The 18311-nt window shown below is 44.2% G+C and overlaps 1 protein-coding gene across 2 annotated transcripts in view; it reads left to right on the top strand.

The window, feature by feature from the left end:
- The window catches only part of LOC147613156 (uncharacterized), a 99134-nt gene that overhangs the window by 12726 nt on the left and 68097 nt on the right, over positions 1-18311 (top strand). The window contains exons 3-4 of one of the 2 annotated variants that reach the window (XM_086782438.1): positions 5339-6172; positions 16726-17211. In XM_086782438.1, the coding sequence (XP_086638564.1) occupies positions 5636-6172; positions 16726-17211 (1023 nt within the window). In that variant the 5' untranslated portion in view covers positions 5339-5635. Of the gene's footprint in view, positions 1-5327; positions 6173-16725; positions 17212-18311 lie in introns of both variants that reach the window. The other variant, XM_086782437.1, reaches the window with a different exon arrangement.

Genomic DNA, 18311 nt, shown 5'->3' with positions numbered 1-18311 from the left:
AATTCTGCCCAAAGACAAGACTCACTTGATCTGCATATTCCAGAGTTGGAGCATGCTGTATGACTGGGTGCACAGGCTGCTGGGAAGGGGATGAATCTACTTCCTTCCTGCTGTTTGCTTTTAGACCTCTCTGTAGGGCTACGTTTGCTTCAGTACGGGCTGCCCTGGGCTGCCTAAGTGTGTGCCAGCAAGAGATTAAGAGAGGGTCTACAACAACCCTTTATATACCTTCCTAAAGAGCTGGTTGAGCAGGCCGACTTACACCATGGGCTGGTTGTGCTGGCTGACTGGCCCTCATGGGCTGGTTGTGGCCTTTTAAGGGGCCAAACTGGGCCTGCTCTTGGATGCCCAGCCACAACGCACTTGGCCGTCTATGGTGGGCACCTCTATGGCTGCCCAAAGCTCTCCACAAGGCTGTCCACAGGCCTTGAACTGGTGTAGCACTTCCAATTTCTGTGCGGATGCTGTTAGAACCTTGGGTACTCGGCTTCTCACACATCCAGACACTTATCTAGCTCATGATATTGATGGTGGTTACCCGGGACACCCGACAGACGTCTACTAAGTGTCAAGGCATCTTGTACTTCATTGGTTCCTTGCGCTAGACGGGCATGACCTGATGGCATGGGACTCGTATGAATACACCCTTCATGGTGCACTAGTGACTTGTCCATGCACAAGGGCTCACAATGAAAATGCATGGTGTCTAGCCTATGTCCACATGGCATCCTAGTGCATGTTGCAAGTGACATCCCCTCTCGCTTAGCTTGTTGACGGGATTTGCATTGCTTCTAGATAGTCTGTCAATAATGTTGGAAACTCCTGGAAGAAGTCTTCCCCAAGAAAAATTGCGTCATGTGTCCCTCGATCACCAAACTTGGAAAAATACTAACGCTGTTTATGGCCAGAGCAATGCTTGAAGCAACGGAGGACAATCTACTCCACTATCAATATGTCACGTGCACGTGCACCCATGCACTGTGGTAGACGGTGACACACTGGCTCATCAACACTGCAAGAAACATGTACAGAAGTACCTTGATACGATATTTTGTGGTATGCCGTGACCCCTTTGTGAGCCCCAGTCCGGGACATGTTAGGCACGAGCTACGTAGGTCAGTCTCCCAACCATAGGGGGCTGTCTGGTTAGTCCTCTTAACCCACTTCAGCAAGTAGTCCCCATGTAGGTGCATGTAGATGTCAACCTTAGGAGTAGGGGCCAGCCTTGAGGCCATTGAGGCCAGCCCCAAGGCCTACCCAAGGAGGGACAGCCTTGTCATGGGTGTTAAATACCATTAGCCAACATGAAGGCCCAGTCGGCAGCCCTAGATAGGGCCTGGGCAGCAGTCGGCCAGGTCTGACTTCAGTCGGCCAGCAGCCAGGACAGCCCACGACCAGCCCACGACCAAGACCAGTATTAAATGCTAATTAAAACCTAGTTGTGGCAAATTAAACAAGCCGACAAGCAGGGAAAACAGCCGACCAGCACTCTTTTGACATATACAAGGGTGAGCCATCCATAGACGAAAAACCATCATATAAAAATCAAGTTCTCAAGCATCAGTCAAGCATGTGTGCCTAGGCATCCAGCCTTTGCATACTTTCAGCATTCTTGTGCTTTCAAGCCAAGGCATCAGAAGCTCAGTCTCTTCCCAAAGTTCTTAGCACACCAACCCTTAGTCTCATGCTAGTGTATTCTCTTCGAAGATAGCTTCACAGTTCGCGTACAACCTATGCACAGTTCTGCCCAACATTTGGTCATTTTGTCCTTGCATTTGGCAATTAGTCTGTCAGTTTGTCCGCCCAGTCTTGTTGACACAATTCAGCTTGTATTTAGTTCTCCAGATGAAATAAAGCAAATACTCCTGCCTGTAGGGGGGGCCCCTTAAGTGGGTAATTTGGGACCCCATCTGGTGTTGTCTCGACTACATTTTTCAGTTCATGTGTGTTGTTTAAAGGATTGCTAACGACATACTAAACTCAGGTTTACAAAAGGCCTTGTTGTTTTCACACTATCCTAGCCTATTACTTCTAGCTTGGGTTCATCTGCAACCTTGGAAGGAGTAGAACACACATATGCTTTTAACTCAATGATGTGAAATATATCGTGCATGGTGCAACTCGTTGGAAGTAGGAGCTTCATTGGGTTGCACTTGCTTTGACATTCAGTTTCATAATCCAAAGATAAATTCAATCTCCCTCTAACAACCTGACGTCTAGGCAATGTTTGTTAGCTTGCCTGGTAAAGACACTTGACGCTTTGACTAGGCGATCTTTGACAGCTTCCAACACCTCTTGGTAAGACTTCGTGACAATGGTTTGGTTAGCGTTGGGCACATGTGAAATTGTCGGCTTCATTGGTGACTTGAATGGACATCCAAATGTTGGTTCATATGAAGTCTTGCCAATGGAAGAGGGAAAAACATCTTTTTGAACGGCCTGAATCAAAGGCAAATAAAGTTTCCACTCACCCTCTTGGTCATTGACATAACACTTAACCACATTGAAGTCCAATCAATTGTAGATCTCTATTTGATCATTTGTTTGAGGGTGAAAGGTATCTCTATTTGATCATTTGTTTGAGGGTGAAAGGTACTGGGAAAATTGAGCTTGATACCAAAATTGTTAAACAATACATGCACACCAAAAATGACTCGTAAACTTTGCATTACGGTCTGACACTATGGCACATGGAAGATCACAAATCAGGTACCAAAAACATATGAATGATTGAGTGACATCCTTGGTGGTTATACTCAACCGACATGGGATTGACATCACAAACTTACTAAGTTTGTCATGATAGTCAAAACATTGTGCTTCTTTTCTTGATGCTTGGAGGCAAGCTTGTTACAAAATCCATCAAATTCTTTGGCATCAAGAATGGGCAAGGGCTGCAACAGTCCTGTGTTGCCTTCCGTAGTAGGACACCCTTACTTTTTGATAAACCGGACAATGCCTTGGATATGTGAAGGGGTTAATGAGTATGGCCGAGAGGTCTCCCTTGGCTACGTCACATGGAAAGGTAGCTCGATGGCGGTGGAGCATGTCTTGGATCTGGAGCTTCTAATGAGGGGATCTTGGCTGGGGGGGTCGGTGGCGTTGGGCACGTTGGAATGCGGAGGTCCGGTCCGAGGTAACTCCTCTCGGGCGAGGTGGGTCCGGAGCAGCTCGAGCTGGGTCCACAAGTATGGGTGTCCTCCATCTCCTGGGTCTGGAAGAAACTGGTGATGGTTGGCTGGCGAGGGAGGGGTTGTGGTGGCTGGGGCCAAAGCTCTCTCAAAAAAGTGTCCTTGTGTCTGTGGAGCTCAAGCAGGAAGAGCCCTAGGCAATGCTGGTCAGGAAGTCAATGATCTTGGAGAGTGGACCAAATCCCTCACGAAACAGATAGCGAAACTTCCCACGGATCTCATAGTATACTGGGCAGCAACATATGTAATGCTGCTCTATCTCAACCCCTATGTGGCATAATCGGCAGATCCTCTCCTCTTTGGGTCTCCATATGAGCTCCCGAGCTCAGCTCTACTTGTCTCCACTCTGAGGCGGCGGGATGAAACCCTTATTTGGCCAATTGCAATCTGCATGGCATGGGACATGTGAACACTTAGGTAGCGAGGCTGCTGGATGAATCCATCCTCGATGATCGTGAGGAAGTGATCTCTGTAGAAGTCCATCTTCGTTGGGAGCTCCGAAGGTGTGACCCATGTGCAATGGGTGTAGAGGCTAAGAAGATCTAACCGGATTACCTGGTTGTATCCTCATGAGAGAGAGAGAGAGAGAGAGAGAGAGAGAGAGAGAGAGAGAGATTATATTAATGTCTACTAGAGACCCATAGGGTTTATGAGACCATAAAGATGTTACATGTAATCCATGTGTAACTGTATGTCAAAACAACATGAAAAGAAAAACAGCATGGTCTACGTACTACGTAGGTCCCTGTGTAAACAATGTAGTAACAACAGAAATCTCATGTGTCCTTGACGGAGTATAAGGTCATGATATCCACCGCCTGCGGTGTTGCCTCCCTGTGGCGTCGAAGAATATCTCGAATCTGGAGCTGATGGGTGGAGGGCTTGAATCTATCAGGGCGAGGACATCTGGCTCTTTGGAGGGGGGCAGCCAGATCTTTGTTAATCCCATGGGTGCAAGTAGCCAGAACCTCCTGGGATCGAGGGCATCTGGCTCTTTGGAGAGAAGCAGCCTGATCTTTGTTAACCCCATGGGTGCAAGTAGCCAGAACCTCCTGGGATCGATTACAGAGACCGGTCTGCTGTGCGTGTCCCATGTGCTCAATGTGGCTCGCTTGAGGCTGGGTAGGTTCTGGTGGCGCTGCCTGCCTGAGTGGGGTTCTTCTGTCCTCTCCTGTTTGAGTGGGCGCATCAGGGCCTTTTGGTGTCGGTGCATCTCTATTAAGTACATCCCCAAGCATATCTGATCATTGTAGTGCATCAGTTGAGGAAGAAGGCCAAATCCACTCTGAAGGCGCAAGAAAACCTCTGCCACATCTCATAGTACACTGGGCATCTAAACAAGTAGTGCTCCTTTGACTGGATCTCTCCAGTCGAGAGCATAGTCTGCATATTCGAGCCTCCCATGGGATACTCTCAGCTCGTCCTGTCTCTTTCCTGAGTTGGTGTGAGTATACCTTGATCTGGCCAATAGCAATCCTTATGGTCTGTGACAAGTGCTGATGAAGCCATGTGCAGCTAGTGTGAAGGCTAATAAGATCCAGATGGATGATGCTGTTGATCTCCTGCCTTGAGAGATCCAGGTAAGGGAAGTCTAGGGAGTACTCCCAAGGGTGTGTGTGTGCATCAAACCAACTGGTCCCCTTGGAGTATCAAGACATGCACTGTCCCTCCTGTGCCAGCTGCATGGAGAACTCTAGTGCCAGTCTCAGAATTCTATCTCTATCCAAAGGATAAATTTGTGATACATAAGTGATATTTTGGAAGAGAGCATTAAGAACTAGGGGCGGTGATCCAAACTTTGCAAGGACAATTTCATGGGGCACCTTTGATCATGCGTGAGAACTTCTGCAGCCTGTGTGTGTGTGTGTGAGTGAGAGAGAGAGAGATTTGTTTTTTTGTACTTGGTCATGCTCATAGTAACGATAGAAAAAGGACTTCTATTATAATTTATCACTCTCAGGGGTGATCAGTTTTTAACCTCTTTTCAAATTTCTAGCTCTTCAATATTATTTTCAAAGGTGATCAGCAATGCTGCTGTAATTTCTAAATTTCCTTATTTGTTAAGTCCTACTCTTTAATATTATTTTCAAGGCTGGTCAGCAATGGCACTGCAATTTCTAAATATCCTTATTTCAGCTACCTTGCAGCCAATGCAAAATATCCAAAAGTTTCAGATGTCGTGCGAAAAATGGGGGCCCCTAGAGGAACGGTTCAAGAAATTATAAATGAAGTCAAGTCTTGCAGAATTGCACTGGAGTGCGTGGAGACGTGCACAAAGGGGTCAGCAGATGACATGGTTCTACGGCCCCCCACACTCTCAGTAGTGGGGCCCATGTTAAGGGATGGCATTGCTAATGAGAGCTCAGCTGTGCTTGATTCTTGTGAATATGAGCAAGTGGGTCCAAAGGATCCAAGGGATGTAAGTACAACAGTGGAAGCATTGGATGATGGCACACATGCAGAAGACCCTGATTATTCCAATTGCAAGCATAGAGGAAGACAATCTTTCAGGGCTTGTTAAGCTATTGGATCACGCCAACAAGGTAGATGCAAACAAAAGAGTTGGGCCTCTCAGGGAAGTATTGCAGAAGAAATCTGGTGGTAGTAGAAGAGTCCTCCTATCAGGGATGGGCATGGAAAACGATTTGTCATGGCAAAAGACTCTTTCTTCTATCATGCCAGGTCCAACAGGTGGGGACAGAAAGAACCCATTAGGTGTTACAGGTGGAGAGGAAGAGACTCTACGATGTCCGACTGGCAGGGAAAATGGACCACCATCATTTACTAAAACTAGTACGGAGAAATCACCACGTGTGTCTGCAAACAAGTATGTAGTCATGCTGGTCTCATCAGTCTTAAAGACAGTTTTGCAAAATATCAGTAGAGCGCAACTCAAGAAATCACTTGAAAAATTCAAAGGTGTATCAAGGATAAGCATAATTCGTGACAAGGGCCCTGCTCATGCATTTGTCTACTTCCAGGTTTATCCTTCTATTTTGGCTCCTTATTTTTGTATCTTTTCAATGAGAAGATTATTGTTATCATTTAAATTCGAAAATAGGGAGAAGGGGAGGGGAGGGGGGGGGGGGGGGGGCACGAAAGAAAGAAACTCTTATTAACGTCTACTGCTAACCACTTTGTAGGCTAACATGGTTTCATCCATTGACCTACCGTAAGGCGCTTTGCCGTCTTACATGCTCAAACAGACACTTATCTTTTGTAAGACAGTGTTGGAACATATAAAGCTGTCTTACCTTGAGCTTAATGTAAAATAAGGAAAGTCTAAGGACTCTATGTACATACTTGCTTAAGACTAGTTAATAGAGGCTGAACCATTTTTAAGTTTGACCGGCCTAGTGTGAAAATTAGTCACTTATGTATGAGTCATTTTTGGCATTAAGTAATACACAATCATTCCCTTGTAATAGAATACTTGTGAGCTCATGTATGGTAGATGGATGCTTTCTTGGATAGGTTTTCTCGTAGGATTCCCTCTTGCATTAGCTCCTTCTTCTCCCCCCCCCCCCCCCCCCCCCCCCCCCCCCCCCCCTTTTGTGAGAGAGAACCATAGCGAGGGACAATCTCTGGTTGCCTCCGTCTAGGCGAAGAGAACTCTCCCTTCTGTTGGGCATTTTGGAGTTAGTCTGGAGTCTAGTCAAGTGTCCTTAGTGGTGTGAACATACTAGGTGTGAAACTCTCTTATTTAGGGTCAAAAGATAAGGCTCAGTGCCTATAAAAGCATGTACTTGGGTCCTTCATTCTCACATTATGAGTACCATTCAAGTTGTGCAATCTCTCTCTCATACTTGAGCTCTTCTGCTTCTCTCTCTCTCTCTCTCCTACACACTCCACCATGATGATATTTCATCCTCCATAGCTCCATGTGTGATCTTTTGTGATATCCAATATGGTATTAGAGCTCAGATGAGCCATGAAACTTTCTCCTCCTCATCTTGGCATCTCTGCATTTTTAGGGTTTTTGTACTTTCAGGGTTTTTTGCATCTTTAGGGTTTCTACGTTTTTAGGGTTTCAGCATTTTTTCATCATCAAAGCCACTGCAGTGTTCATCCATTTAGCCCAGCATTTTTTCCTCATCATTCCAATCTGCGTTTTGATGTGACGGCCATTAGGATGTGTTTTCTTTGCTACCATCTCAGCCGCCTTTGATGTCGCTTCTGCCACCCGTATATTTCCTTGCAAGGCAACACTGCAGCGTCTACACCACCACGTAGTCATCTGCTCCACTTCATGTGTTGCCTAGTAGGCAGCCCATCAGCAACATCAACATAATCTACACTAGCTGCGTTGTGTGCCAACTCAGGCAGCAACACCATTAAGTTGACCTCCTTGGCGGCTGCCTGCGCATGATGCGCTCGCTTGGCTGCTTTGCGCCTTATCGCCGCCGCCTGCCTCCTCAGCGGATGTAGCTCTGTCCCAATAACGAAGACCAAACAGCTTTCTTGGCCTTTGTGAATGCCATGGTCGAGTAGCAAACTTTCTATCACATCAAACATACTCATGATAGAGTCAAACATAGCATCTAATGCATAGAATATATCTTCTATGACCAAGATACCACATAGCTGAGAGATTTCAACAAGATTGTGTGAAGCACCTCTTTGTGCTAATTGTGCATCCCTCTTGAAGGAAGGGAAACACTAGAAAAACTTTTGATCCTTACCACATAATTATCAAAGAGTTAACGAATAGTTGATGATGATGTATGTTGTAGCCTAGCTCACTGCTGCTGCTAGGAGCGAAGCACCACATGGTCTACATCCTATGCTTCTTCCATGGAGTTCTGGGATCTTTCAGCATTGATGCCTATCTCAAGGCATATATGTTTGGCATCGACATTGACCTCATCTGGTTCGAGGTACTTTGCCTTGGTTCATATGCTTGGTTCATATGCTTGAAAGGATGACCCAAGCATCCATTGCTTGGAAACGATGCCGAAAAAGGATAATCATCAGCATTGAGGGGGGAATCTTGCTCAGTTTTTAGTTTTTATTTATGTTGAGTTTTGGGTTCTCTGTCGAGGTGCTCCTCAGGCTGCCATGTGGCAATGTAATATCCCACATAGTGGGTTGGGGTCTAATTGACTCCTTTGTATAGGGCTAAATGCCCCTTGGTCTCCCCTCATCCCCCATCTTTATGATGGTTCACGAGATTTTGAGGTTTTTTTTTTGGGGGGTGGGGAGGGGGAGCGGCCGGTTGTTGGCCTCCGGCTGTGTACTATGCCTCCACTCTGTGCATAGTACTTTGTGGTTCCCCGTTCTTTCAGTGTGGATATTGTTTACTACGCAGCGAGAGGATTCTCAGAAATCTTACTTAACTCGTGCAGGCAAAGCAAAAGTTGTTTGAGATTGCACCTTTCTTTTATAGGTAAATGGTGCATGTGCTACCATGGGTGTCTATTTTTTGACTATCAAGGGTTGCTAAAACATCAATGCCCGTTATGGCTTGAGGTGGTGGATTTCCCCATTGATCTACAAGATGCACTATTGCAGATAGCTCAGACATTGGGAAAAGTAGTGTGTGCACCCAGAATCATGGTCAATAGAAACAAATTCTGTGCAGTGGGTTACGGATGTGCCAACACCTGAAAGCATTGAAATCAAGATTGCTGATGTTCCCATGGGGGAAAAGCCATATGAATTAAACTGGTCTCCTTTTGCTAGGTTGTGTTTTAAATGTCACTAGTTTGGGCATTTTGCATCAAAATGCCCGACACTGAAATTGCAACCCCGTGAGAACTCATTTCCTCCCCCTAGGAGCAACCAAACTGCCAGTACATAGACCAATGGTAAATGCGGTGAATGCAAATGTGAAACAAAGTATGGCACAAAATGAAGGGAAAGCAGTGCAGCAAGCACAAAATAAAAGCAATGTGCAAAACAAGCAAATCAACCAAAGAAAAGATGGTGATGGTTGGATAACATCGAATGCTCCAAAAATTGTGGCCTTGAAAAATGAGCCATTGATTGCGAGGCAAAGGGATAAAACATCTATGGCCTCCATCTTGGGCGAATTAGCTACAGGTACATCTAGGAATTGGTTGAATCCAGTCAAGGGAGGGATGGAATACTTGCAACAAATGTATGAAGAGCTACACATAGATCTGGTATTAGCAAATGATTATATGCAAGTTGCATGATGGACACGACACCATGTAAATATGTAAGTTGAAATGTAACATATAATGCATAGGGTTTGTCTAGTCCAAATAAATGGAGGTTGCTTTGGGATTATGTTCCTTCGGGGCAAATCCCGGACGTGGTTTGCTTGCAAGAACATAATCAACATGCTTTTGCTAGAAAAGTAGGCTATTTTAGAGGTTTTAGTATATTTTATGTGGGAAGTGCTGATTACTCAGTCACATGCATAATGATATGCACAGCTCTGAGGCCAATGCTCGCCTATAATGATCCTCTTGGTAGATACATTATGCTCCAATGTATGCTAAATGAGCAAATGCAAGAATTTGCGAGTATATATGCACCGACAAAATCAACTAGAAGGGCTGAACTCCGGAGAAGATTGGCTATCTATCCATGGTTGACAAATACATTTGTGTTAGGAGACTTCAATAACTCTCCATTAGTGTAAGATAACACACCTAGGAATTCGCACATGATTGCGATAGAAAAAGCGGCTTGACAGACATTTATTAGAGACTGTCACAATGGATATGTGGAATGTGAATTGTCTTGACAAAAGAAGATTCACATTTCAGCATAATGCTAGATTAGAGTATTAACTGAGGCTTGACAGATGCTGTGTGTTAAATGTCCGCAACGGGAATCCGAGCCCTGAAAAGGTATGGGTGGATTATACATCACAATTATCGGACCATTATCCATGCATTTTGAAATAGCTATGAACAATTCAAGACTGCCATGTAAAGGACTGTGTATAGTCAATAGCTCCTACCTATCACATGATGCATATCGAGAAAAGGTGTACAAAATCATTGCGTTACTTAGAGAAGATGCTTGCTATGACCTGGACTTAGTATGGAGAAACTTTGCAAAAAGGATGCACTCCATCATTATAGAATATGGTAGATGGTATATGGGGGCGGCAAAGAGAGCAAATAAACTCCTGCAAAGTGGATGTGTAAGCATTGCATGTGGTTGTACAAACAAGGCAATTGAATTAGGAGGAAGATGAAAAGTTGTTAAATGCACGATATATGATAGATTGCAACAGTAAGAGGAAATTGGAAAAATGGCAAATACAAGCGAGGCAAAAGCCTTTACTAGATAAAGGTTGCTCGTCAAAACAATCAAAAGCTTGCATGCTAAGAGACAAAAGCAAAGCATACATCCTGTGCAAAAGCTTGATGGTCAGTGGACCAATGATGTAAATGATCTTGAAAGGGAATGTGTGGGACATTTCCAATCCTTGCTACACCAGGCACTTCTCATGAGAAGAGTTGAAAGCGAAAGCCAAAACGTTTATAAATGTGACACCAATTCTTAATCAACAAGAAGCTGCACAGATGGAATCCCCTTTCACGAATATGGAATTGCAAAGTGCTCTTGCTAGACTGGGTAAGTGGAAGTCATCAGGATGGGATGGAGTGACTGTGGATTTTTTTCGACATTTTCAAGAGGAATTGGAAAACATTCTATTGGCAATGATAAATGTTGCATGGTAAGAAAGAGTGATGCTTGCTTCCTAGCAAGAGGGTCTTGTGAAATTGGCTCCGAAAAAGAATGTATGCCTAAATTTGACTGACTGGAGACTTATCACTTTAATGCCAGTGCTATACAAATTGGTGACAAAGATGATCTCCAATAGAATAGCCAATGTGCTTGACAAAGGGTTGCATCTTGCCCAATACGGGTTCATTCCTAGACGATAAATAACAGACAACATATGTAATGCTTATGTGGGAATGGAGTATGCCAAATATACTGGTCAGGAGGTGTTGCTACTGTAGGTAGACATTGCCAAAGCATTTGATATAGTGCATTGGGAATTTATTGCTCTGCCACCATAAAACGTATGGGGTTTGGTCCGAAAATGACAAAAGTTATCTATTGGTTGTATGCAAGGAGCAATTTTGTATGCAATTGCTACTCGTCCTCTGTTGATGTATATGGATATTCTTACTGCTGAGGAAGGAGAATTATATGGACTGGTGTAGCGAGATGCTCCATCATTATTCTCCGCAGCTCTCCTGCGCTTGGTGGAAGCGTACTTTCTTTTGTTGTGCCGCTTTGGAAGCTTTGTGCCTCCATAACTTTCTACTGGCTTTCTTCTTGATGCGATTTCTCTCTCGACATGGTGGAGGCCTGGGTGTTTTTTCCGGACCTCAGCTTTACCATCACCGGATGCTCTCACTTCTTTAGGTAGCTGAGTTGGGTTACCAACTTGATGCTCTAATACCAATGTTACATGCACTGGGGTTGATTGTGGTAGTGCACAACAGGGCCTTCTTTACACCTTTATGTGGTGAACCGTGAGATCTTTAGCATCCAATTCACAGAGTAGAGAGAGAAGAGAATAGAAGAGAAGTAGACGATATGGTATTGGGTCCCAATTTATCCACTGAAGGCACCCCCCCTCCCCCCAAAATCCCCATGGGCTTTGCAAGCAGGAATATTTTCTCATATTAATTCTTTGGAGAATGCTATTCAATGCTTGAGAACAAGTGATATGAGTGCCCAACGCAAGGACAAGGAAGACCGTATGTCGGCCAAGTATTCACCAATCCAAGGCACTGTTCTGGCCACTTTTGCAAGTCCAGGTAGCTGTAGGAATGCACATATGCTGGCTGAATGCTGAAGAGGTGCTTCAATGATTGCCTGGAGAGAGTAGGATGCTGAACTGATGCTTGAACTGCTGAACTTTTTGCTGAATTTCTGAATGATGAATGCTGATTTGATGCGACTACTTATATATGGTTTTAAGCTGCTGGTCGGCCAGAAGAAAGGCTGTCAGCCAGTTCATCTTGGACAAAAAAAAAAGCCAAAACTTGTATCAAATGCTAGCACTAACATAAAATGTTTGGCATAACATTTAATTCTGGCCGACTGGGCTCCTTTCACCCGACCTGTTGCCTAGCATGCTGGCCAACTGCTGCACATGTTGTTATATGCTGGCTGCGTGCTGTGAATGCTGGCTGACTGGAGCCTAGTGGCCAGATGCATGTCGGCTGGCCCTGTCTGCTGTGCATGGCTGTGAACAGCCCTTGGACAGGCTGATGACACCATGGGGTGGCCCATATGCAAACCTACATTGCTCTACAAACTTGCTGATTACACTACATGCTATGGTTGATTACTACATGTTTTATCTGATGAATTCTCCAAGTGGGTTAAGAGGACTGACTCCAAACTGACCTCTATGGTTCAGAGACTGACCTACGTAGCTCGTGCCTGACTGTCCTTGGATTGAGGGCTCACAATGGGGTCACGGCGTATGACAAATATTCCTAGAAAAGGTACTTCTGTACAAATGTTTGCACTGATGATCATGCCAGTGTGTCACTGTGTACCCCAATGTAGGGTGCGTGTGACAATGGTGCTTGTATTTGGCCAATCGCAATCGGCATGGCATGGGACATGTGAACACTTAGGTATCGTGGATGCTGGATGAATCCATCCTTAGTGAGCCCGAGGAAGTGATCTCTGTAGAAGTATATTGTTAGTGGGAGCTCCAAAGGTGTGATCCATGTGCAGTGGGTGTAGAGGCTGAGAAGATTCGACCGGATAACCCGGTTGGTGTCCTCATGTGAGAACTGGAGAAAAGGGGAGTTCAAACTATATTGGAGGGGTTAGACGCGATTATCTCTGTGAAAGATCATGCCTAAACACCTCTGGTCCTCATATTGCATGACCCTTGAGAGGGGGCCGAATCCTTCCCAGAAGAGAATGAAGTCTACCTCGGATCTCTTATTAGTATGGGCATGTATATTCTAAACAAATAATGCTCCTCGTCCTCCACCTCACCAATGGTGCAAAGTCTGCATATTTGTGCATCTTGCGGGATGTCACATGCACTCTGCACTCAGTGCATGGTGACAAGATGGCTCATCATCAGCAGTGCAACAGTTGTACATTATTAGAACCCAGTAGGATGATAAATGTCGTACGCCGTGACCCCATTGTACATCCTCAGTCTAGGATAAGTCAGGCACGAGCTACGTAGGTCATTTCTCAGCCTTAGCGGGTCAGTCAGTCAGTCAAGTCCCTTAACCCACTTGGAGAGAATCATTCATGCATGTACAGTCAGTAGAAGCCTTAGGGTTTGCATTAGAAAGCACTCTGCATTCTGCATAATATGCAATCGTATGCCTGTGCATCATTTAGAACATCCCAGAAGCCTTAGGGAATTTACTAGGATTTATCTGGTATTTTTTCCATATTTTTTGGTATTTATTTAGCATTTATTGTCATTTATAAATATAAACTTTATTAAATAAATGACCAGCCAACTTGACCAGCCTCTAGTTAGTATAAATAGGCTTGCATAGGGCTTAGTTTCTCATTTAGTCTTCAGTGTGCTAAGAGCTTTCCTCCTCAGTCCTAGGAGCACTAGACTAGTCTCATCCAGCCCTTGTGAGTGCTTGCTTCAGCCAACCTTGGTTCTCCAACGCATGCAATTCAGCAGTCCCTACAGCCATAAGCGCATCAGATCAGCCCCAATTCAGCATAAACACCTGCGTTTTCTGCGTGTGAATCAGCCGTCTACAGATCAGCCTGCGTTTACAGATTTTCAGCCCTTCAGGTCAGCGTTTCTGTCCAGCAGCAGCCCAGTAGCATTGCGTTTCAATTCAGCATCTGTCCAACGCCGGAAAACTGCTCCACAGCCTGCGTTTGCAGATTTCCAGCAGCCCCTTTCATGCGTTTTCAGTCCTACAGCAGTTTACATCAGTATTCAGCGTTCCGTGTATCATCCAGTCATACACCAACCCTCTGGTGAAGGTAACACAGCATTCATAAGCATTTACAGCACTCTAACATAGCTTAGAACAGTCCACCATCTCCTTTTCTCAGCCTCAGGTGTGCAGCCCTTCCTCATGCCCTTAGGAAGAGTGCATAGGCTCGAGATGAGTTCATCGAGGTGTTTCTACAGCCGTGTACAGTTCAGTCAAGCTTCCGATCCTCCAAGATCTTGCGTTTGGCTTATCTACAGTCCACAGTCATTCTCTCTAAAGAAATAAAGCAAATACTATCTCGTTATTGGGATAGGGGGCCCTTGAGTGCGTAATTCGGGACCCAATCTGGTGTACAGTTCTCATATATCTCTCTCTCATATCTCTTTAAAGTTTGAAGTATTAAAGTGGATTGCTAAACTCACGAAACTCAGGATACAGAAGACGGTGTGAGCATTTGTGTGACAGGATCTTCCAATACAAAGACTTCCACTGCATATCACACGGGATGCCCTTGGCTGTGTCAGACTCAACCTTATAGGTGATGAGAAGATATCCTCAGCTGGCCAATTGCTAACCACATGGCATGTGACATGTGCATCTATAAATACCGTGGGCTCATGTGGAGCCCTAGCAAGTTGAGCTAGATGAGAAGGTTGCTCTCTTGCTGTGAGCAATCCAAATGCTTAGAATCCAAGCTGTGCTCGACCTGAGGAGTATGGCCTATCTTGAGGCAGTGCACAACAAACCAATCAACCACCTGAGAGTACCACTATCTTTCATGTCCATCCCGATGTAACTGGATCGATGACTCAAGGGTTGATATTTGGAGACGCTTACTATCAAGTGTCTATACATGATGCATGTAAGGAATGGTCTAAAAGAGGGCGAGGGGTGGCTCCAAACTTTGCTAGCACAATCTGATGTGGCACAGATGGCTTACTCTTGAACAAGAGAGAGAAAGAAAGAAAGAAAGTTATAGCAAACGTCTTCAAAAGACCTAGTGGGTCTATGAGACCAAAGTGATACAACAGTGTCCATGTGAGCTCATCATGGTACAAAAGAAAACAAAGACTAGAGCTATGAGCTGGAAATGTCAAATCTGAGCCATATCATACAAAGTGGGACCATCATCATCATACAACCTATGGAGCTAACCCCTCGGTAGGGGGAGGGGGCCATCAAGGATATCGAGCATAAGGTTAGCCTGTAGAAGGCTCTATAGATCCGCTGGGCGTGGGAAGGTGGCTTTGTGCCTCTCCGAGATCTCCTCAGGTTGGGGCTGATGTCTATGTTGCCGGCAAGGTCCAGGGAGTCTGGGGCGTCGGGCTTGCTGTAGTGCTGTGGCCATAGTTGCGAGGTGTTTCATGAAATGCGTTTCATAAATGTTTCAAAAATGTTTCTTTCAAATCCCAGACGTTTCAAAAACGTTTCATACAAAACAGGGGGATTACAGGCCCCAAAACTTATATATAAGTTTATAATATGTAAAAAATATGTTGCCTTCCTTGCAAACCAATATTAAACATGCATCGTTTACACATTAAAGCATGTTTTCAAGTTAAAACTAAAGGATCTGGGTAAAAAATGCTTAAATCGTACAGTTCCCAGGTGGACACGAATGAAACGCATTTCATTCGTATGAAACATTTACGAAACGTTTCGTTTCATTAAAACTGAATGAAATGCGTTTCATTGCAACTATGGTTGTGGCTCGGTCTAGAGTCACACTAGAGTGGGGTCTGACAGGGGGTCGGGCACTCAAGAATGTGTGGTTGGATGAGGCTCTGGGTATGTCATCCATGGCTGGTGGGTGGAGAGAGAGAGAGAGAGAGAGAGAGAGAGAGAGAGAGAGAGAGAGATTAAGCGTCTCCTACTAAAGACCCAATGGGCCTATGAGACCAAAGTGATACAATAATGTCCAAGGCATATCTCATCATGGAATGGAAAATAAAACAGAAACAAAACATAGCTATTTCATTGGCGTGATACAAAACTGTCCATGGAAACTCATCATGGAATACCAGGAACATGGAACATGAGAGGAGCATCAGCCACCAATCTCAAGCATGGGGCTAATGAGTATGGCTGAGAGGTCTCGCTCAGCTACGTCATGTGGAAAGGTAGCTTGATGGCGATGGAGCATATGTCTTGGGTTTGGAGCTGATGAGGCATCGCGGCCGACGTCCGGGGGGGGGGGGGGGGGGGGGGGGGATGGGGGACGTCAGGCATGCTGGAATGCGGAGGCCCAATCGGCAAATCCTTTCCTCTTTGGGTCTCTGTATGAGCTCCCCGGCTTTGAAGAAGCGCTCAGCTCTACCTGTCTCCACTCTGAGGTGGTGGGATGAAACCCCTATGTGACCAATCGCAATCCGCATGGCATGGGACATGTGAACACTCAGGTTGCCCGGCTGTTGGATGAATCCATCCTTAAGTAAGCGTGAGGAAGTGATCTGTGTAGAAGTGCATCTTGGTTGGGAGCTCCAAAGGCGTGATCCATGTGCAGTGGGTGTAGAGATTGTATGCAGGTGTATAGGCATTTGATTTTTCATTTGGGAATGTTTGTGTATGCATGTGGGCATGGGTGGGTGCGTGCGTGCATGTGCATGTGTGTATGTGACACAAGGTTTTGCTTGATTTTTCAGAGTGAGGAGGGCATGGACCAGGCCTTGAAGATGAAATCTATCAGAATAAAGGGTGAGAAATTAAGTTTGCAAGAAGCTCCAGCAGCAGTCGGAGAGGTGACAGTGGAAGAGGTTACTCAAGCAGGAAGAGTCGATCAAACAACTGTGTTTCGACAATTCCTTGACAGGATGGGTAATGTTTCTCCACAGGCAAGGAAAGGGAACGCTTCGTCTTTCCCAGGGCTGTTGCATGGTTCGAGCCATCCATTTGCTAAAGATGAGAATGTTTATGGTTCTGTTCTTAATGCCTTGAGATCGATTTTGCCCTTGAAAACGCCTCTTCTCTCTGCTTTGAGTAGAGTACAAAATGCTATTAGCATCGACGAGTGTCCCAGTAGTGTCCATTTGGAGAGTTTAAAGGACTTTTTTTCAAGCTATGGAGAAGTGACTAGCTGCTATACAGAAGCTGAAACCGATGGTAAAAGGATGGTTTTTATAGAATTCAAGGTCAGAGGCTCCACCAGCTCTTGTTTGTTGAAGACAATCACTTTGACACCTTACTGTTTTTCTTTCTTTTTTCTAAACTTGGTTATGCACTCACAAAATGGAGGTTGATTTGCTAAAAATGAATGGTTTTCAGGTCAATATTAAGCAACAGGCTAACCTGCTTTCCTCAGCTTTAAAGAATAAAGCTACGATGAGGACTAGATCACATGAGGATTTTTTATGTGCATGAACTGTTTTGAATGTAATGCCGATAATAAATCTAGAACAATGTGAATGATGCACACATGCATACACATGCACACATGCATGTAATACATATGTATATAAATGTAAATGTATGTATGTACATACATTGGTAACATTACATACATGCATACATATACACATGCATACATGCATACAAATATACGTACATACGTTTGTATGTAAATCTAACTATATTTGTATGTATGTATGCATGTATATTTGTATGTATGTATGTACATACATACATATACATCGGTAACATTACATACATGCACGCATACAAATATAGATACATTTGTATGTAAATCTAACTGTATTTGTATGTATGTATGTACTATGTATATTTGTATGCAGTATGTACATACGTACATACAAATATACATAGTAAATGCATACATACATACAAATATACATAGTAAATACATACATACATACATACAAATATACATAGTACATACATACAAATATACATGAGATTTACATACAAACGTATGTACGTATATTTGTATGCGTGCATGCATGTATGTAATGTTACCAATATATGTACAGACATACATATATACGTACAAATATACATACAAATACAGTTAGATTTACATAAAAACGTATGTACATATATTTGTATGACATACATACATACATACATGCAAATATGCATACAAATACAATTAGATTTACATACAAATGTATGTACATATATTTGTATGCTGTATGCATGTATGTAATGTTACCATGTACATACATATGTATGTGCGTACCTACATATGTACATATGTACACACAGGCACGCATGTAGCTACATACACGCATGCATGCATGCATGCATATAATGTACATATATGTACGTATGTTTT

The sequence above is a fragment of the Cibotium barometz genome, chromosome 44 (genome assembly GCF_041138505.1).
Source record: "Cibotium barometz isolate CiBa-2024 chromosome 44, ASM4113850v1, whole genome shotgun sequence".
Classification (NCBI taxonomy): Eukaryota; Viridiplantae; Streptophyta; class Polypodiopsida; order Cyatheales; family Cibotiaceae; genus Cibotium; species Cibotium barometz.
Note: the sequence above shows the minus strand (reverse complement) of the source record. Positions and strands in the feature narration are given on the sequence as shown.